General features: G+C 42.6%; 1 protein-coding gene across 1 annotated transcript; it reads right to left on the bottom strand.

Annotated features, from left to right (window-relative positions):
- Positions 1-1136: 1136 nt before the first annotated feature.
- Positions 1137-20427, bottom strand: AXDND1 (axonemal dynein light chain domain containing 1; the record flags this gene model as incomplete). Its single annotated transcript, XM_084291170.1, has 21 exons — positions 1137-1347; positions 2033-2124; positions 3328-3459; positions 4486-4596; positions 5608-5704; positions 6286-6494; positions 7200-7290; positions 7921-8134; positions 10610-10844; positions 11297-11360; positions 12162-12325; positions 12909-13010; positions 13617-13737; positions 14382-14486; positions 14900-15040; positions 15577-15698; positions 16422-16527; positions 16669-16725; positions 17897-17982; positions 19634-19815; positions 20331-20427. The coding sequence occupies 21 exons, from the start codon at positions 20425-20427 to the stop codon at positions 1137-1139; spliced, it is 2739 nt and encodes a 912-aa protein (XP_084147296.1).
- Between the last annotated feature and the right edge of the window lie 1577 nt (positions 20428-22004).

Here is a 22004-nt window from a genome sequence, read left to right as displayed (position 1 = left end):
CTGGGCAGTTTGGCTTGTTCAGGCTGTAGGGGTACTGCATATGAGGAGCCAGGGGACTCAGATGCCAAGCACAGATATCACAGGGAGATGGAGCGTGTGTTTTAAATACCATCTCAGTACAATGGGTAAACAAGCTGTAAACGCATTAAAGTTGTGGAAGGAAGTAGTGGATAAGCAAGATAGGTGTGGAAGTGGTAGAGCCAGCTAGAAAAATGGCATACCCACTGAGATGGCACAGAGAGGGGAGTAGCAGATAAGGAGCAAAGGCACTGGACTGGGAACGAGATGCTATTACGAATGGACACTAAGAAACTACTCAGGCATTGCTGTGCTTTAATGGTTGCTTTTTCTGGATCCCTTGGACTGTCCAGAGGTAGAAGCTTTGGGACTTGAGCAGGCCTCACCTTCTGACACGCTTTCTTGGAAGCATTTTTCTGAAAGAAAAAATGAAAAAAAAACCACTACACAACACAAACCAAAGCCATTAAAATGCAGAGTAATATTGTGCCCAAGGTATTACATTTTCAACAAACCAATTAATCTCTCCTACTTTGATGTCAGAGAGGATGCAATGAAGGACTAAGGGAAGAAGTTTTAATTCCCACTTTTTCTCCTTCTCCACGTTTTATATCTGAGCAGATCCAGCTGAGAAAGGAGGCAAGGACATGCATTCATCCCCAACAAACGTGCCACCTAAGGAAATCATTGCCACATCACATGGGCAGGACCAGTACATGAGCAGTGTTCAAAGAACTGGAGACAGCAAGGGTATCCTGTGCTACAAACACAAAAGGTATGTGAGTGTGAAGGGACCTGGAACTTTCTTTTCTACCCAAAACCTAGTGGTCCTAAGCAGATCTTTTTGATTGTAACAGGGACTGCTTACTTACAAGGAAGATGAAGCCAATTACAGTGGTTTCCTATATCTAGAGTAGATACAGACCCTGTGTCATATGTCAAAATCAAACCAAATGACTTTCAAAAACAGATGGATTTCAGCAGTTCTTTCTGCCCCAATCTGGAATTATGGTAAAAGCCTCCTTGCTTGGCCTCTGCCAATGAGTCTAGACAAAACCCTAGAAATTGTGCAGGAGGAAAGGGGCCTGCACTAAATGGAACACATGAATGAGGTACCCTCAAAGATTGCTTCCCTCTCTCAGTCCAGGAGAGGGTCCAGAATACTGATTATCCTGACCTTGCTCTTCTTTGGGTGTAGCTTCAGGGACAACTTTACCCTTTTTCTCCAGCTCACTCTCTAGCTCCTGGATTTTCTCCAGAGCTTCTCCCAGCTTCGTCTCAAAACCTTCAGCTCTCTCCTCTGCTTTCTGAGCACGGATCTCTGTTTCTCTGAATCAAAGAAGCAAAGATAATGCTGAAACCTCAAATCTAAGCAGCTACTGGCAGGGTACCTAAAAGAAAGATTTATAAAGCTGAAGCGTTCAGTAGGATTGAATGACTCTATAAAACACATTTATGGTTTCAGAGAAGGGCACTGTTAAAAGATCTATAAGGGACAGGGACTTTGTGGCACAGCTATGTAAACCGTGCAAAGTGAATTCATCTTAAAACTGCGTTTGCTAGCAAAGGGTGAGATACTGATCTGCACTGTGCAAGGATAAACACAGAGTGCAGTCAATTCTATTAGCCAGGCTAACGGGCAGGGTTGCCCCAGATAGTAGCGTCCTACCAGTGCTAACAGGACCCAAACTATTAAGAAGTCTTGAGAGAAAAACAAACAAACAAACAAACAAACAAACAAACATCACGAGTACCTCTGCAATGTACCTCAGGAGTACACAAAGCAAAAAATCTGCACGCGTATGGACAGCTGACAGCAGCTCTGGTCCCAGAGTAAAATGGGTCACATTTTTAGCTAACATAAATCACAATGAATCTCCCAAGACAATCAGTAGGGAAGGAAACCCAGAGTTAAGCCAACAGAGATGGGTGAAGCAGAACTTTACAAGAAAGCAGAACAGCCTGGGGTGAAACCCTGCTCTGCTCATGCCTCCAGCATAGGAGGAGTACTTACAGGAGCTGCACTTGCACGTGTTCCAGCATGGCAAGGGCTTCAAACTCTTTCTGAGAAAAGGGAGTTGACGACTTGCTGGCAGTCATCTCCCTCTGGTTGGGAAGAACAAAACCTTCCATAAGTAAGTGTGCCTGATTTGGTGCTGGTCTCAGTACATGGTCACAACACAGATAAGAGCTCAGTATCAGCAAGGCATGTAAAAGCAGAGCCTAGTTCAAGCATTTTGTTTTGAATTGATCTGATCATATCTTGGCATTAAAAATAAAGTAAAATCATTTTCTGACTTAGGCATGAATATCCCACTGGCCTATATTCTTGTGTTGCCCACACATTCACTGGGTTATGGAGGTTGAGATGGCTGTAGCCTGACCAGGAGCGAAGAAATTAACAAACCAGTGTTCAGAGAAGAGAGAGGGGCAGCTCCCCAAAGAGTCCAACAGGGATAAGTTAGCTTTCTTCATCTGAAGAAAAGAACCACAGCTTCTCTGGAAAAGTAACTGTTGAAAGGCTCCTACTCTAAACTTAGGAAGATAACTGCAATTTCCAGAGACTTATTTTTGGAAACAAACGAAAATCCACAGGCACACTCCTGAGTCTCCCACTATCACTCGGCACTAGCTGCCCGCCTCCAAAACATGAAGGGCAAGGCATGCCCAGCAACACTACATGCTTAGGGGGTAGGACTGGCCAGTGACAGTTTGCTAAAGATCCACAGTTTGTGTACATCGAGGCTCTGCTCTGGATGTCTGACTGGCCGGCATGACTGGACAAGGCAGGCCCTATGATTCTGAGGAGCCCCTTTACTGACAGAGGCCTTTAGCCTGGAGCCCTCTTCCAAAGAGTACTGTCCCAAAGGAAAGTGGAGAAACCAGGGACCCAGGATGCACAGCTGGCCAAAAGCAACTGGAACTTCTTGGTTCCCTGTTGTTAAGGAAGCTCTCTGAATCCCTCCTCCTATGTGTGTCCAGCACCAAATCATTTTCATCATCCCAGGAAATGCTGCCAGACTCCCCCAGTCTCTGCTGGTAGTCCTGGTTCAGACTACACTCATCCCGTTACTGGTCCTGAGTCCGTGGTACAGGGCAGTAACGCATGGGTCAGGTGGATAAACTGAGGCAGCAATAGCTGTGCTAATGAGTATTTTATAGTGGCAAGAAGAGAGGAATGAGAGAACACCAGCACCTTGCACTGCCCCAGCAGGCCTGACACGAGCATTACAGTGCCTGACCAGCTAAAACCCAGCTCCAGATCTCTGCCATGCATGCTAAAGCCCTCAGTGTAGCAGAGCCTCCTACCCCTGTAACTGAAATGATGTCTGACTTCAGGGACTTCAGGTGGATGTTGGAGTCGTGTCCCACGTATCTGATCATGTCTTCAGTAGCTTCATCACCTTCACTCAGATCATCTGCACCAGCACTGGGCTGCTGCTAAGAAAGAAAATGAACAAGAAGTAGGAGAAGTAACACTAGCTTAGTGACATTCAGGGTAGTTAAGGGGACGTGTTTCACATGCACTAAGCAATTAAAAAAAAAAAAAAAAAAGGCCCTGCTGGCACGTGGCATATTGCAGCTTGTAGTCACCTGTGTAAGAGCTATTTCCTCCTTTACTGTTAATGTTTCTTCCTGTGTTATGGGTTTCTTGTAGCTGTTGGCATCATCGGCTCTAAGCCCCTCTGAAACGGTTGTGTCCTTAAGCTTAAGCTTCAGTTGCAATTCCTGTAAGGCACCGTAAGGATTGGGTTAGTAATGCTTCCTTTGTCCATCCAAGTAACCTAGTCTCTCAAAGCTAACCACTCTCTGACTTTCACTTGGACACATTTAGATCTAGACTTCAGCCACCAAGAAGGTCCTCAGTATGAATATCTTTTAAATCACAAAGGAATATGTTAATTACTGAACGTTTCATAAGCAGGACCCACTGTGGCATTCCTGCTTTGTACAGGCCATGGCACTGCCTGCGGGTCGACTTCAGAGCTGCTGCAAACAATTTGTTCAAGACAATAGATCTAAAGCCATTTTCTCATCAGAATTTCAGCTGTTATGTATGAAATTAGACCACCGTAAAACACATCGAGTTGTCACAGACAGTGTCAGGCATCCATCTAGCCACATAAGGAATTAACTAGAAGTTCATTCTGACCTGAGCAAGTCAACCACAAGGATTCCAGCCAAAGTTCACACCGAGGGATGAAGCAAAAACAAGGTGAACTGATCTACCAGCAGGTAATAGCTTCTAGCTTCAGTGAAGCTCCAGCTTCACCCTCACAAGAAGCACTGGCTTTTAACCAGTTTACAGTCATAACTTCATATCTCTAACCACAGCTTTGAGTGCATGGAGATCTCCATGCTAAACCTTCCCTCAAACTGAACTGTAGCTCCTTCTTTAAGAAGTTTTGAAGCTGATCTTCATTCAAACTGGTTCAATCCAGAGCAGCAAACGCAGTCTATATATACCTCTGATCCAAAGAGTTTTCTCAGTTCCTCTGAATCCAGAAAAGAGACAGGAGTGCCTTTGATCTCTGAAAGGAGAAGGCTGCACACTTGAATCCAATTACAGCACTCAGTCTGAGAAGACATAACAGAAAAGAGGGATTGCTGGGCAAGAAACATAGCTGTAATCATACTCATTCACAAAATTAAGTAGTTCCATCTTTCTATATTTATCTGTTCCAGGGACATACCTGGAACCTTTCATCCACACCCTAAAAAGGAAATGTAAGACACATTTCTCCAAGCTTTCAGAAGTGGCATCTATCACAGGCTAATCGCTCACATCAACTAATTGCTTTAACAAGCTCCACCTTGAGCCAGTGCAAGAATGTCTATCAGGCCACTGACAGGGCAGAAATGAGTGCAAATCCCAAGGTTACTTTTTCAGTCACTAAGCTAACACAAAACAGAAGCACAAGCATTTTCAGTCTCTGCAGAGAAGCTTCTTAAGTTCCTGGGAGCAATACCATTTGTCCTCTGCTCAATGCGGCCTTGGGCTTCAGGAAAGGTCGACCTCTTGTGCTCCTGAAGTGCAGGCAAAGCTCAGCTAAACAGCTGAGGTCACGCTGGTATTACTTACTGAAGGAAGAAATATACATTATCATGCTCCCCCAGCTGCTTCAAATGAAGATGCTGCCATCAACATGTACTTTGAGTAAGAGCTTTATCAGCAAGTGTAAAGTAAGGAGGCAGAAGGTAGGCTATCTGACTGCAAAAGACTTCAGCTAATTATGTATAGAGATATATTGCATCAAACACTTCCAGGAACTCCAAAGCACTGCTCGGGTCTAAATGTACATGGCTCTGACAAGCTTAAAAGCAGAGGTGAATCTACTGCCACTCATATGGAATAAATCTAGCAGAAGAGCCTCAAACACGGTAAGGAAAGTATTAAAACTGAACATGACCCAGGTTTATCTGCTTTCCAGTACTGTGGGAAACTTGAGGGACCAGGGTAATCCACTGGAGTAGCAGGAGTCTTCCTCCTTCTTGAAACCCTCACGCATGTTTTTCTCTACCTTTCACAAAGTAAATGTGGTCTCATCTACTCCAGACCTACAGAGTTGGAAGTGGTCACCTTTTTACCTTGATCTTATTCAGCTCCTCCAGCTCAAAATCAGCTTCTAAATCCATCTCTGACCGTTTCTTTCGAACAATTTCACTGACAATCTCACGGCAGCAGCTGCAAAGAGGGAGAATGTCATCAACCCTGCAAGAGCACCTTCAAATGCTTTATTCCTTTCAATCAGCATCCTGTTGCTGTCTGCAAAATGTATGAGCTATCTCTAGACTTCTTCACTAGAGAAGTCTTCCGAAGAGCAATCCTCACCTGTCCCACTCATACAACAACCTCCCAGTCAGCTTATCTGTGCCTGTGCTGCACTAACCCACGGTGAATGTGTGAGCACAGATGCCGAATAAGATGCAGGCTTTGGTCCAGTAACATGGACTCAGACTCACCGCCTGTACTGCTTTACATCCTCCAGAGGTCATGTTCAGAAATGTAGGCAGACCCCACACAATCCCGGATGCCAGCATGTTTTATGGCAGCCGTAGGTATAAAGCAGACACTGCCGTTCTCTTGCAATGTACCTGTCTTATTAGGTTCCCACCAAATTCCAATAAGACCCATTTAAGATTTGGGAAATTATCTAAGGACAATCACATTGGTGGGATCTATTGCCCTGAGGAACCTCTCTGCACACTACACATTTCTTCCTCAATAAACCCCCCTTAGATTAAACTGAAAACCTCAATTCATACCTGACTATAGAACCAGACAGCCTGCACATCTTGGCAACCAGCTCTTTAGCTTCATCCTGTAGTTTATGAGCACTCAGAAGCCTGAGGTCCTTGTCTGTCTCAGTTTCTGACTCCTGCTGCTGGGGACACTCACAGGACAAGCGGTCTGCTATCACATGTCGCAGCAAATTCACCAGCCACAGGGTCAGGTTTCTGTGCAGTTCAGTCACCTGCACAAAACATCGGAGCAAATCTAAACCAGTAATAAATGACTGGTCTTGCCACGTAGTATGAAGTCAGTGCGTTTCACATACGTCAATGTCCTGCCTAATTCAATTTGCAAACTGACCTAATGACAGAAATATTTACCTTTACCATCTTTTTTCTTCTATATTCATTCATATTACCAACACATCTTTTCCTACTGTGCATCTGTCCTTCTGCAAGTTTTTATTTAGCGTCATGAGTTTTTTTTTTTTTTTTTTAATCAGCCATGTGGCACTCTTTCTTGTCCAGAATTCAGCAGCAAACCAAAAATCCCACATCATACTTAAATAACATTCAAAAAAATGCATAGCAAGAGCCTCCTGCTCTACAATCCCAGGAGAAAAATGAAAAACAAACAAACATACACAAAACTAGCAGCCAAAACAGCTCTCTCACAAGGAAATGTCAACATTATTCCAAAGGAAATTCTTGCTAAAGATTAGTACAATAACATTGTGTTCATGCACTGTTTTGAGACCTTGCAGCTATTTTTAGGAGTCCTGCTATGCTTCCCTAGCTGGAAGACATAAGCCAGAACTTAAGCAGGAAAGAAGGCATCAAAGGAGAAACAAGCATTCCTCACAGCTGTGCTCTAGCCAGATGAAACTTAAAAGAAAGAGCAAATGCCAGATACAGTGCTCTTCTAGCAGTTTCAAGCTTCCACTTACATCATTAAGATGCATGATGCTCTTCTCAACCTCATTATTCATAGAAAGAATCCATCGCTGAATCATCTTAGAAAATTCTCTAGGTACCACCCTGAAACAACAAAAACAACAAAAAAATAATCCAGAGACAAAGCGACATCTAGTGCACCAGACCCAAGGATCTCCTGGCTCAAAGACACCTTTTGCTTGCCAGCTCAAGGACAACAATGTTTAGTACACCATATACTGGGATCATGACAGACAGATTTGTTAATTTGTTTGTGGACGAGCTTGTCATTTGCAAAAAATCCCTAATGTATATGTTATGCATTTGCTCTGAAAATACTTTATTTCCTGATGATATTTACCAAAGACAATAGAGCACTAAAAGGAAGAGTATGCCCCCAGAAATCTGCCTGTAAATGAATCACATATTGTGTTTTTTTTTCCTTCAAATGTCAAGATTTCCAAAGCAGGTGGCAGTTTTGAGAAAGACAGTGGCGTTCCAGGAGTGATATTGAAGCCACCAACTGTCTCCACAGATCTTGCCAAATCAAAGCAAATGGCCAAATCAAGGCAAATGAAAGACAGTCACCAATCATTTTAACACTTCAGCTGATCACATTTATCCCACTGCCAGTTTCCTGTGCCAGGATCCTCACAAAATAACATTTCTCTTTTCTTATGAATGTAGTTTAATGTACAGGGCCAGCCCAGATACAATTAACACCCCTGTCCTTACGGGAGATGTGGTTCCATATCATTCTTAGCTTCGTGCAACTGGCCAGAGCCTATACAGCTCATCACTGCATCCACCTGGGCCAACCACAAAGGAATCCTGTGATAAAATGCCTGCAGCTCAGATTCGTGCATGCCAGAACCTTTCTTCAGCTTTTGCACCTTAAATAACCAATCTTCCATACTTCTCACCAAGGCTGTCAAAAATGTAGTTGTGCCTGGAGGGGAAGAAAATATGAACCTTTAATTACTTTCTTTCAGCCAACAAAAACAAAGCTCAATTCAAAGTCCTTTGCCAAGAGGGATGAACAGCCTATGTGGGAACTGGCTACGCTTGGTATTAAGAATGAACTGTTTAGTAAGCATTGAATTAGAAGCAAGCTGAAAGAAAATGGGCTTGATTTGGAGCTCTGACTTTTCTTCTTGTCTTGGCAGATTTGGCTCCCTTACTACAAAAACAAATGTGATGGCTTAATAGAACTCTTTAAAAAAAAAAAAAAAAAAAAAAAAAAGCTTTGCAGTTACAACCCCATTCTTCAAAAGTAATACAATGTACACAGATATGTAAAATGCCTGGATAAGGTAGTAAATTACTTGTTCGTTCACTCAGCAGGCATATGCTGATGGATGTTCTCTGTCTGTTGGGAGTATGCTTAAAATGGAGCAATAGCTGCTTTTGATGTCCAATGTTTTAACTTTCTTTAAACCCTGCTAAAGTCCTGGCCTCCATGATGTCTTGTTGCAAAAATGACGTGTTACACACATAGAGATGGATTACAATTTTTTTTAATATTTTAATGAACTAGTTTCCCTACTGTACTGCAGTGTTGGGATGTTCAGACTGGTAAGAAAGGGAAGAGGTTACCCTCCACTTGGTGAAGCCTTTCAGAGTGCGCTATAGGAGCCCCACAACCAGAAATGAGACAGGCTTGCTTTGGGAAGATTTCATGATTGCATTGATCTTTTAAACTTAATCATCTCCAGCAAAAGAGAGGACATACTTGGATCTCTCTGGAGATGTCACTCAAATTCCAGCTGCCAAGTTCAGTCAAAAAATCTTATCTTCCAAAAAAGGTACAGCTTTGAGGAGTGATCAAGGAAGAATTGCTAGAAGCAAAGACCTCAAGCCAAACCTTATACACTTCATATAAGTCCTTTCATATCTCCTGTCTAAAACAATCTCCTATCTCATTGCTTGATCTGCATCTCTGATCTTTGTCATCAAATACCAAACTATTCGTATTTGTGTCACATGCTGCTTGACACCAGGCAGTCAGATCTTAGCAGATAATAAATAGTTCAGGTAAATGCCTTACATTGCCTTACACAACAAAATTACAATGTTCTCAGTACTGTCTCTTACCTTTTCTTTATCTTTTCTTTATATTTTTTTTAAATTTTTATTTATTTATTTATTTATTTTTACTGCAGCTGCAATGTGAAGGGATACCTTGTCTCTTCTACTGAGCAGCCATGAAATTAAAGCACAGAAGTTACTCCAAGCAATTCAAAATATACTGCTTTGTACGGAGGAAGAGAATAACTTTATTGTGGTCCAGTTCCCAAAGCCTTTGTTAAAATCTAACACCTCCCACTCAATCACCCACCCTTTTTCCGCACTTTATTGATGGAAGCAATTTTATATCAGCTGTCCGCACTGTGCCTGCCTAGCCTTTTGTCCAGATCATTACTAACTATCAAGGCTTGTGACAATCCGCTGTTAACTTTTTGCCTTGTTGGTATCTGGCCAATTTTGTCCCTGTTTTTTCTTCCTTCTCTCACTTTCTAATGAGAACTACTGGGAGTATTTACTTCCTTTAGCTGTCTTTTAGGTTGGACAGACTTATCATTTTATCTCAGCTCCTTTAGTAGGCTGAAATATAACATGCAGCATAAGATCATGTAGTAAAAAGCACAGGGTAACCTTGAGTGAAAGGATAAGGTGGCAGTACAAGAAGTAGCTTAGCAAACATGAGCAGCAGTTCTAGACAGCACATGTTCAGTTTAGTTTTAGTCTGCTAAAAGGAAATAAGATGATTAAAAACATCAGAGAGAAAACGATTTTGAAATCAGAAATGAGTCAAGGCCTTTGAGAGGCAAAGGTTGAGAAGGTTAGTTGCAAATTACCTAACAAATGTTTGTTATCTCACACAGAACATGATAACTTTATATCAGCAACAAAAACATTTATTTACATAATTTATTTCCAGGATAATTCATTATCTAGATTAAGATAACTTTGTTTTAGTGATAAGGCAATAAAAAAGTATTACAGTCTGAGACAGTATTATCTGGTCAATGATCTCCAAAGTAACATTTTGATTTAAAACATAAACTTGTATTCTTTACTTTTACGTTTATTTACATTTCCACACACTATCCACATAGTCACAACCTGCACACAATCCCTCTGAATTTAATGTAAAACTTACATCTTACTTGTACTGCATTTTCCTTTGATTGCACTGTATTGCATCTCAAATTCCAGATATCATTTTTATATGTGATTGTGAGTCAAGTTATTTGGAGTTTATCCTTTCAATGCTTTTGGTTACCAACACATATCTGGGGGGTCAGACTTTAGCTTTGCAAAAAGCTAATGATTATGTCAACTGGTCCATTTTTTTTTTTTACCTGCTACCTCCCTGACATACCCAAAGAAAGCCTGAACCACAAAAATGGTTATTTCTTACCATTATTCCCACTTATCCTTATATTGTATTGCTGGTAGAGTTCACGTGCACTTTTGTTTATTTCTTCCAGGGCAGCATACTGTGGAGGCAATGCCCCAGTGAAGTCCCGGTGTCGATTCAGCACTGTTTGTCCTAGCTCTGTCCAGTGTTCCTGTAGCCTGGCAGCACTTCTGAGACTTTCTGTCTTTGCTAAGTACACCTCTCCTCCATACTGCTGTATGTCTTCCTTCAGCATCTAAAAGAAAAGCAGTGAGCTTATTGTGTCTCCAAAAGTTGGACCACCCCTTGGCTGCAACAGAAACATGGTGGAAGTCAGGTAAGAGAATTATGAGGAATCCGTGAGCATAAAGATGCCACAGTGAGTAAACAGCATAATAAGTTGACAGCTTACTCCATGAGGGTGACAATGGTGAGTGCTTCTACAGATTAATATCATTTATCAGTCACCAGAGCTGTCAGTCAGTGCTCAGATGTGTGACCAAGTCTAACGCACTGCCTGAGCTTTGGCATTGGTCACAACTTTTCATGTGCAGACTCTTAATTGAAGCTTCAGCACAAAAATACTAAGCTGATGTGTTTTCATTCACCTTTGTGATAGGCATAGACACTTACTGTGGCTCAGCTAACAAGTGGTAATTTGCTGAGCAAATACCCCTGAATAATATGTTCAACCCCCAGAAATCTTACATTTATCAAGATCTTCATATCTGGGATGATTTCATCCAAGAGCTCTTCATTCATCTGAGAGGACCTAAGCAGAGAGAAAGAAGGGATGAGATTTGAGAGAGAAAATTCTCCTTCATTAGTCTATGTACAACCAAGAGACATACTGTATACGCACTGAATATGTGATACAAACTGTAACTTGAACAAAAGTAGAAAACAACAGGCACTACTCAGTGGTGATTTTTGTTCTCTGACTCAACATAATGCCAACTGAATGGCAGTTAAGAAAATTCAATTACTACCACTATAGTGGAAATATATGAAATGATTTCTTTTGTTAGTGCAGGTGGTGTGTGCATTTCTGCATTTTGCCCTTGCATTTATCCTTTATTTAACATATCATGATGAACTAACAAAAAATCTGCATTATACACAATAACATACAAAAAGACTTTGGGTTTGGAATCTCATCTCTTAGAGTCTCATATCTGTACTGCTCTACTGAAGTATCAGTGCATGTGCCTGAAAGTTAAAATGAACCAAACTAAACAGAACAATTCTGTCGCAGCAATGACAGCTGCAAAAATGAAACTCTGGTTCATAATGGGAGGGTAAAATCCCTGCTCCACTGGAGTCAACAGCAACCTCTCCACTGAATTCAGCCACAAACCTACAGAATCACTTTAGTTACCATTAGGGACCTGATTATCAAAATAAATGTATTGAGCACAAAAGCGGAGCAGTGAAGGATGTGAAAATTGCAGATTGTACCAAATCTCATTACATTTGAGAGTCAGAAAGTCAGTGCATGCTTTGTGAAACCTGCTGTCACAAGGTTAAAGTTGGGGAAATTGACTACTACCCCCAGACACTCTGGGCCTCTCACAGGTTACTGTCACGGTACTGAAGCCACTTGTTGAGACTGCGGCACACAATTTGCAGTTTTTCCTTGCTGGACTCCTCCAAATGCTCTATTTCTGCTCCAACACGACCCATCATTTCTCTGAACTTCTCTGCCTCTTCCTGCAGATCAGCAAGGTCGCTTGTGTCCTGCAGGCATTGGGTAAGAGGATGGGAAAAGGAACTGTTGTAGTGATTGTTTTGATGTGAGTTGAAGGAATTCTTCCCTTCAGCCTGGCTATTTTGAGATATACCTATATATCAAAGATCTGGAAAATTTCTGTAATTCCACAGCACAGTCCTTGTAAACCCTTTTATGTGGGACTATGTTGGCTCACCCTCCCTGGTTACACAGGAGCTGAGCACTTGAGTTCTCACAGCTTGTACACTATACAGAGGCCGTGCAGCCCCATACTTTGAGGCCAAAATTACACTAGCCTGGATCTGTTTTGGTTTTATGGAGCTGGAACAGGAATAGGGAAGAAAATCATAAAGATGGGAAGACAGAGAAAAATAAAAAATTTGCGGTAGAGTAAGAAAATATGGATTAATGAGAAAGAGAAGTGGAAAGAGAGAGAACTAAATCAAGTTTTAGTACTCATTCTAAACTAGACCAAGATTTGAAAGTCCAGGTAACAGTGAAAGTACTGAATGCTTGACTGAGAACCAGAGCATGACATACACCACACGGACAAACACTCGGGAGAGGTACCCATCACAGACACATTCCTACCTTTGAGGCCAACAGGACTATGAAATGCTTGAGGACTTTGGTAAGTGCCTTCCCACTAACATCAAGCCTGCGTACCAAGGTGAGCTGGTTTCTATCTATTATCTGAAAGAAATATTATTTGCACTGTTGTCTTCTGAGAGGAGGGACATCTGATAGTAACACAGGACCTTTACCATCAATGAGATGCAGCTCAAGCAGTTGAAGCCACTTATCTTAGCAATAAAATTCTTATCCCCCAGACAGACACAGAAGGTCTAACAGATTTTAAACTTGAACAGGGAAAAGTGGAAGATAACAAGCAAGGAAACACAGAATTAACCAAGAATGCTATTTTGTGAAGATCTTTAAGGAATCTGGCTAAAATATTCCAAATTATGGGGAAATACAAAACTTTTTAGTCAAGCCTATCAATGAATGGAAATATTCACAAAATTTCTTCCTTCACAGAACCTGGAGGTCTGTACTAAAAACACTGTGTGATTCATCTGGTTTCCAATAAATGAATAAATAACAAAAACAACAAGAATAAACACCTTCATGAAATACAACAAACCTCAGTAAATGGTGGGATGGCAAGTATGAGGTGTGTTAGTACCCAGTTGTGTTAAATAAATAAAAATGTTCCTTGGGATGAAATTTGCTCTTAGAACAAGACTGCCTGCTATGACGGTTTATACCTTCAGTGTACCACTGCCCTCCTGCACCTACCTTCAGAGCCAGGTCATATGCAGCTGAGTTCCAGATGTCTCTCTCTTGGGTTACCAGCAGAACCTGGTACTCCAGTCGTCTCCTCTGTAACTCATACAATTCCCGATACTGTTCCAAAAGGCTAGAAGAGAAAGACAATGAAGTATGTACACACATTTCTTATCCATATTTATGGTCTTTCTCGTAATTCCTAAACTTAAGACTTTTCATCCCCCTCATTCACCTCTCACATGGCTTGTAAATTCACAGTTCCTTTAGCCTGAGCCTCTACAACACCTTTCTGTTGGTATTTCCATTACAAGTTTCAGTATTTACACAAATCTCTTGGGCCTAGACAAGCTGTTTTCTCCATGATACGAAGTTCCTGTAAGTGAATCTCTGTGCCTGAGCACTCAATACAACTTGGTACCAACCGTCTAAATCCTCAGTTTCTTAGGTATCTGAAGACATCCACAGACCTCTTACAAGTTCAGAGCTGCAGGCTCTCTTGACTCGGAAGAGCTTACCAACTGTGAATGTGGGGTGAAGGGAATGTCAGCACCCGAGCAACAAATGCTCAGGTGCAACTTTCATGACTTAAAAATAGAAACATTTTCAACAGCTTTGGGAAATTTAGAATTTATAAGAAAACAACTGCATTTGTCACAAGCAGCCAAGCTCTCTTCCCTAGGAAATCAATCCTTACATCTTCTTCCCAACAACCCTGCCAGAATGATACCAGCACACTGCAGAAATCTCCCAACCTCAACTTTGAAAGCAACTTACTTTGCATTCGCCTCAGCCTCCCGCATGGCTGCAGCTAGCTCCTCTTGAGCTTTTTCTGCTTCTCTGGTCGCCTTGCGGTCATGTTCTCGTACCTCATAGAGCTCACTGAAACAGCAGGGAACAGTCTTAGTGCAACTTAGCCCGGCCCAAAGGTTTGGGCAAACACAGACTGGTCTGTTCAGCATACAGCAGCATCTCACTGCAGCGGTGAAAGACATCTTGAAGACATCTTCCTGTGTGCACAGATTACTCCTACAGCCCCTTTCTGCACAACATGCTAAGGAAAGGAGTTGGCTTAGCCCTTATTCTGTGCTGCCATACTGCACAATTGGCAATAAAGGGGTAGACTAAGAGTGTGAGAAGGCTCAAGTGCAGTCTCTGTAGCTCTGATTCAAATCAGAAAAACAATGTCTTTCTCCTATGGAAGGAAGATTAGAAAACTGGAAAACAAAACAAAACAACAATATGCTAAGCTGAGTACATTGAGATAATTGTTTAGGATCAGTCAGGATTCAGACCTGGTCAGCTGTTCAACAGACTCCTTAAAATAGAGTAGTTCTTCTGTAATATGTCTGTCAAGCAACCGCTGTGCCATCATTTTTTTGTAGAGAGTCTTCATCTGTTGAGGAATCCGCTCCAGGAGATCCACATACCTCTGCCTGCAGTAAAAAGAGAGTAAAAAAGGACATTACCTGAAAGTGCAGATCTCTCTTACTCCATTTCAGGACCACTTCAGGACCACTGCAATGGAAGCTATCAAGAGGGCAATCTTTTCACCATGTGGACATAGAATTTTAAACACTTTGGAACAATTTATTTGCCGATGCTGATCAGAGTGTGAGGTGAAAAAAAAACAAGCATGGGAACCTCAACTATGAGAGAAGTCCCAGCTATTCTATGTATGCAAACTTCCATGAAATGTCACACCAATAAGGCGTCCACACTGTCAAGTGTTGTGGCACTGCAGCAGAGTTCAAGCTCCCAGTTACATAACTGAGGCTCATTAGCCCTGGGTGTTAATTAGGCAGGACAATCCTATTTCACTCCTGGCATCGGACCCCGAGCCAATTACGTTGTGTCAGGCTGGCTTTGTTGGGCAGTGGCATTAGTAGAGACCTGCAATAGCTAATGCTGCTCCTGAGAGGATACTGCCATAAATCGAGAGGGGGATTAAGGGTGCTTGGCTAACGATGACCTGAGCTTAGAAAGCAGCTGTCCTCTCTCCACGCAGTCCACGCTGACCTGCCGAATCAGCTCATGGAAAACTATGTTGTAAATGTTCTGCTCCGCCTTCAGCAGCTCCAGCACATTGTGCAGCTGGCAAAACATGCGAGAAAAATCACAGCTTTGCAGAACCTGGCAAACGTATTCTTTCAACAACCAAGAGTGGCACAGATCACTCATTTCTTCTGAATCTAGTTCCCTTTTGAGGCCAAAACACAGCTGAAGAGGTAGAGGGGAGGTCATCCTGCACACATTCATTTTCAGATGCATTATGCACTATCCTGACTACCCTCCTATCAACATCCATGGGAGCTTTCCTGCTAGTTCCAGCTAGAGTTCTTCCTGAGGCAATGCTCTATGTTTTTCAGAAATCCACTTAAATCCACTTTTGCTTCATCCACTTAAACCTTCCTCTTTACTGTACAAGAATAACAGAGAATAAACCCAAGCAAGGTACGGGAGCTTTTATGACATCTGCTCTTAGGCATACAAACGTTTCCAGAGGCCCATTTTTTACCACAGCAGCCTATCTCCTAATGAGCAGATGAGACTGCTGTCTTTCCTCCATAGTAATGCCAGATGCATCCCTTTCTGGCATTTTTGCCAGAAATGCAACTTCCTACAAGCAAGCTAACTGTTCTTCATGGATCAGATGAAGATGAACAGAAGCTCAAGAGGGGAATCCCTAGTTGTGACAGGACATACAGACAGATGGCTTGGGCAGAAACTAATAGCAGGAAGGCACTTTAAACACAGCAGAGGTAAACACTGGGGAAAACAGGATATTATTTTTCTGGGTACAAGTGACTTATCCACCTGTGAAGGTCCTGTTACTCTGATTAACTCATCTACTCCCGCTTTTTCCAACATGTCGTCCATTGCCTCCATCAGCTGGATGACCTCGAACCTCCCAGCAGGTTTCCTGACAGAGCAGAAAGAGATGCACCATTATTCTGTATAGCATGGTCTATTTCCCAGGAAATGAAATTCAAACAGTTTTTTGTTGTGTTTTTGTTTGTTGGTTTGTTTCCTAGTTAACAGCTTCATTCAGGGTGGTACTTACATGGATGGAAACAGCCGTAGTTTCTTTTTATGATCTTCAAGCAGAGTTGTGTATTTACTGAAAACAAGTATAAATGTTAAAACTTTATTACAAAGCAGTCCTTCCAGTGGTAGCTAAGCAATCTCACCCTCTGCTTCAGTTTCTTTGCCCCATGCACAAACCGATCACAGTGTTAGAGGCAGAAAATTGCCTATAGAATTGTTCCTTAGTAGGAATATTCAGAGACTAAGGTAGGAATCAGACCTCCTACAACTGTTCCCACAGGTGACAGACCAACAGGAGCTCCTCCTTCTTGCCACTAATGACATAAATCTTCTAGGAACCTTGTCCTTTTAAGAACTCTCCCTTTTCCATAGGACTTGGCTAAAAAGTCATCAGTGGGTTTAAAAGTAACAGGTGGGGCCAGAAAATCACCACATAGCCACGTCACAGCCACCCAGAGATCCACCGCAGGAGCCACATGTCATTGGAAACTATTGAAATAATTAGAGAATGTTCTATCATGTTGGCAAACAAATGGCGAGGATTTCACTCCTGATCTGGTATTTTAATCCTTGAACAATGAGAAAATCTCCTTAAAATGTAGTCAGTTTTCTGAAGAGATCATGGGAAGTACTCAGTAGCCGTTTTGGATAAGGCTTGTTAAATTCCATTCAAAACTTACAGCCTGAAAGACTAAAGATCCCAAACAAACAAAAACCCACTAGAATGGTCAGATTATTATTATTATTATTATTATTATTATTATTATTATTATTATTTTCTGGAAAAGCTCCAGTGAGAATAAGAACTACCCTGTGCCCACCCAGCTTTGCTGCATAAAGCAGTTCTAGAAGGTAGTAGAAAAACAGAGTAATCAAAATCACTAAAAAAGACAAGTGGCAACTTCCAGAAGTTATCTCAAGGGATCAAACCAGACCTCAGCTTCCACGTTCATGTTCAACCACAGAAAAATTCTTCAGAAGTAGTAATAGTGTACAGGAAATCCTCTTTTACCCTTCTCAAAGCAGTAGAGGCAAAGAATAGTTGGCTCACATTGCTCTGGAGGGCTGACTGTAGCCATGGCATTAGTGTGGGATTTGAAAACCACCCTTTTTGTGCTCTTCCCAACTGCAAGAAGTGCATTTTTTTGCAGTGCTCTCAGCCTCTCATCATTTTATCCCCTCATTCTGAACACTGGAAGCTCCACAGCTTGGGAACAAATGCTGGTAAATCAGAAAGCACTTACTCATCGAAGTACTTCAAGGGCAAAACTCCCCTGTTCTTCACAATGTGAAATTCTTTGGGAACCAGACTATGTGCTAGGGTTGCCTGCTAGGAATAGAAAAGGGAAAGCACGAAACATCAATATTGAGGATGCACGCAAATTCCCAGTTCCTTGCCAGAGAGTTCACACTTTTGGCAGCCTGGAGAGCAAAGCTCACACCGTGACTTTTCATGGTGCTTCTCCCTTTTGCACTCAGAGCACAAAATAAATTATCTATATCTGGAAGCAGGTTAAAATAACTAATGCTGAACTGTGGGCACGACCGAGGGGCTGTGAAACAAAAGGAGAACTGATAAGCCTTAGGATCAAAGTAAAACATTACAATTGTTTTGGCCCAGAAATCAAACAGCCCATGACAACATCAGGGAACGTACGTGAAAATTTCCTTCCTCCCACCTCGTGTTACACGCAGAAAAACAACTGAACAGCAGCACTCACAGGACTACTTGGGACTGTACGGCTGCTCTGTCTCTGTTCCTGATGACTCTCAGAGAAAGAGCTTTTGAGAGCCATCTTTTTTCTGTCTTCCTGGCGAGTCACAACATCACAAAGGTAAGAGACATCCCTGAAACAGAGGGAAAGAGTTTGTTCACTGACCCAGCCTGAAGGCAACCTACCGTTCACTTGCTATCAGCCCAAACCACATGTGAGTTTGTTCCGTTCAGTCAGAGGTCAGGCTTACAGCCACAACTCCCTCTCCTGGGCCAAAAAAACCCGATGAGATAACGTTTGTTAGGCAGATTAATCTCACGTTGCCTATCATTGGCCAAAGACTATTTCTCATGCTTGTTGCCAATGCCTTATCACATAAGTACCCAACATCAGATAAAAGATGGTAGAAGAGCTGAACATTTTTCAATTCCTAGTGCCATTAAGCAATGCTTATTTACAAAGAAGTGTAAAGCTATTCCATTCTAAGTCCATTAAAGCCAGAAGAGCTTCTTTTCTTAATCCATCTGGATCACAGAGTATACCAGTAAGTCTGGGATCCTTTGGACACATGCTTCCAAGAAGAGCTCATTTAGCAACTCTTTTTATTTATTATTCCTGAAACATCTTTCCCTTGAATGTCTCCAGACTAAACTCAGTCGGGATAGCTGGTCCATTCATCCAGCCACATCAGGCAGCACAGTCACCTACCATGAGAAAGACCAACGGAGAGACCTATCTGCGTTCCCAGCTCTAACGTCTTGTCACCACCCTCAGCTCCTTATCCCTTCTTTGCTTACCTTCCAGCGCCTGTCAAGCTGACAGGGTGGTCTGTCAGGTGTCTGAACTTGCTCCGACGATTAGGATAATGCCAAAGCCGATCTGGAGTTTGCAGGCAGCCCTGCAGACAAGGCACACGTGGCTGTCACTTCGTAGCCAGAAATGTGCCAAGGAGTGGGAGAAGTCAGAGTGACTGCCTGAACAAGCTCCATGGAATTATTCCCGTCTTGGGGCTAAAGAAACCAGTATGGACAGAACATTTGCCGTGAGGAGTTCACAACACGAAGGTGCAAGCACGTTTACCATTTTGCAGGCATTGGAAGACAGCACTTTGGACCTGTATCGGACAGTGTGAGCAGAAAGCTGATGGAAAGGCAAGATAAGCTTGTATAACAAGGTTGGCAGTGCTTTCCTTCTGACAACATGACAAACGTGCCCCTAATAGAGAGACAATTCTGGAGAGAAAAAGCAGAAGGTGGAGACACTTACCCTGAAGCCCATTGTGTTTTTTACTGTTTGGTGGGATTGTAAATATTCTGGGCTGCTGAGAGAACTGCTCGCACTGGTCAGGGCTCGGAAAATCTCCTCTGGGATAAAACTGTACTCCAGGGAGGAAGAAACAGGCCTCGTGTGGTCAAGCACCCTTGATGTGCCCCTTAACACAGGGATCTCTGGAACATAACATCAGAACTTATTTGGTAGGTGCACATTTATTCTGCTGGTGAAAGAGAAAGCAAACACCTTCATAAAATACAGGACTGAGAAGAGCCATGGGAAGATGCCCGCTCCCTTACCTCAAAGCAGGAACAATTCTGTCGGACATAGGCAGCTAAACCCATTTTTAGCAGCTCTTGGATCTTCGGTGAAGCCTAGGACAGTTACCTTCAAACTACAGGAGACAGAAGCACTAGTGCGACCGTGCCAAGCTATCAGGCATACAAGTGCCAAGGGATGCTGTAAACAGCTTAAGTTATCTATTTATGTAAATCCATTTCCCTTCCTGGGGATTGCTACCAGTCAGCTTTCTGCAAAAACATTAACACCCTGAAATATCAGGGAGTGACAAAACAAAGGCTAACCTTAACACTCCCCCAGAAAAGCAAAGCATCCTGTTGCTGTTGTAAGGAACCTCAAGGGACCCCATCCTCCATCAGGTGTCTATCCCTGTCTCCAACCCCAGCCCTACCTGTAAGGTCCTTGCCGGCAGGTCCCACGCACAAGGGACCGCTCATTTTTCTTCCATCTGCGTTTGGTCCAGGAGCTGGCATTTCATTGGTGGGCATGGCGAACAGGTGCTTGTGGTTTTTTAATGCTTAGCCAAGCAAATTTTCAGTTATGATCTAGAAACAGAGTTGAACCCATGTTTGTACTTCACAACAGTTTTTTTGTGTTATTAAAAAAAAAAAAAAAAAGAAAAAAAAGTTGTGTATCTGATAGCAGTAACTCGATTAGGAAGAAGCATCCGATGCTGTAGTCTGTAGTTCCAGCGAGGCAATATCAAACAGGAAGCTCTTAAATGGCTCTGTCAAGGGAGGCACTTGGACAGTCCCACCTTGTATCCACTCGGATGCAAGAAAATATATTCCATAACCAGGACTGATAGGGCATCAGCTTGATTCACAACTGCCTGTGGCTATTTTACATCCAAGTCAAATACACCTTCAGCAAATTATTTACTTTTAGCATCACAAAATGTCACTTCTCTGCACTTAATGAGACCACCAGATGAGTTCTGCTCTCTAGACACTACATTCACCATGGGAGCACTTGCTTTTTCCATTTACAAAATGGGTTAAGAATTGTTACTTTTACACATTTAACAACTGAGCCAGAGGTTTAATTGTAACTGGATTTCTTTATTATTAGTCTTAGCACTTTTTCTTATCAATGTCTTGCTAATGAAGAACTCATCTTTCTATTAACATCATCTCCAGGAACTCTCATGTGAAGCCTACCCTCCACCCCAGCAAGCCTTGCCAATACACAATGTTCTTTATAAATTCTTTGGCCTTGTTGATCAGCTGCATCCTGGTTCCCAGTTCGGTTAACTGCATTTCTTCGACCTTATACGTGCTTTTGTGCATGTAGGTGTAACGTGCAAAGAGTAACCCAGCCAGCCAAATCAGTTCTTGCTTTGTCAGGTAAATGCTTTCTCAGAAAGAAAATAGAAAAGAATTGCTAAAAGCTTTTGATAGAAAATATTACAGTGATTTCCCCCCCCACCCTCCCCTCCTCTTTAACAACACTGCTTGGCAGTACATTATATTCCCCCCAGAAAGGATAGGAAGATTGATTAATGGCACTGTTGTGTAGCTGCTACAGCTTGAGGACACAGACAAGACTTGACTTTAGAGCATGTGGTGCGCAGCTGGAAGACATCACATTAAGTTCTTGGAATACAAACCCTCTTCAGGCCCAAAATAAAGGCAGAAATCACCAACATGATGTATGTTTGGCAGTTGGTCCAATTTAATATGCATTGAACTGAGAGAGTTTTGAAACTCTGGCCTGTTCCAAGAGCTATAATCCCCTTCCCCTGTGCTCCTCTCCAGCTCCAAAGAACATCCCCTGACCTAATGGAGGTGGTGAACTGGGCTCAGGCTCCCCAGAGCTGTGGGCTCAGCTTCAGGCCACCCCACAGCCCTCAGCTTGCAGCCCCTGCTGCAGGCTGCCAGTTCTCCACCCCCATGGTACGCCAGCTCCCCGCTCCCTACACGGGGAGCGGCAGAGGCCCCCCATACCTGCTAGCCCTCACCACTGGGCAGCCCCGCGGTGGTTCAATCACTACGGAAACACAGAGCTCTCCACACCCTTGGTGTGCCCAGCATTCTGGAAGCAGCCAGCCCCACACCACCGCATG

The sequence above is a fragment of the Netta rufina genome (genome assembly GCF_964035555.1).
Source record: "Netta rufina genome assembly, chromosome: 8".
Classification (NCBI taxonomy): domain Eukaryota; kingdom Metazoa; phylum Chordata; class Aves; order Anseriformes; family Anatidae; genus Netta; species Netta rufina.
This window is presented reverse-complemented; position numbering and strand designations above follow the sequence as displayed.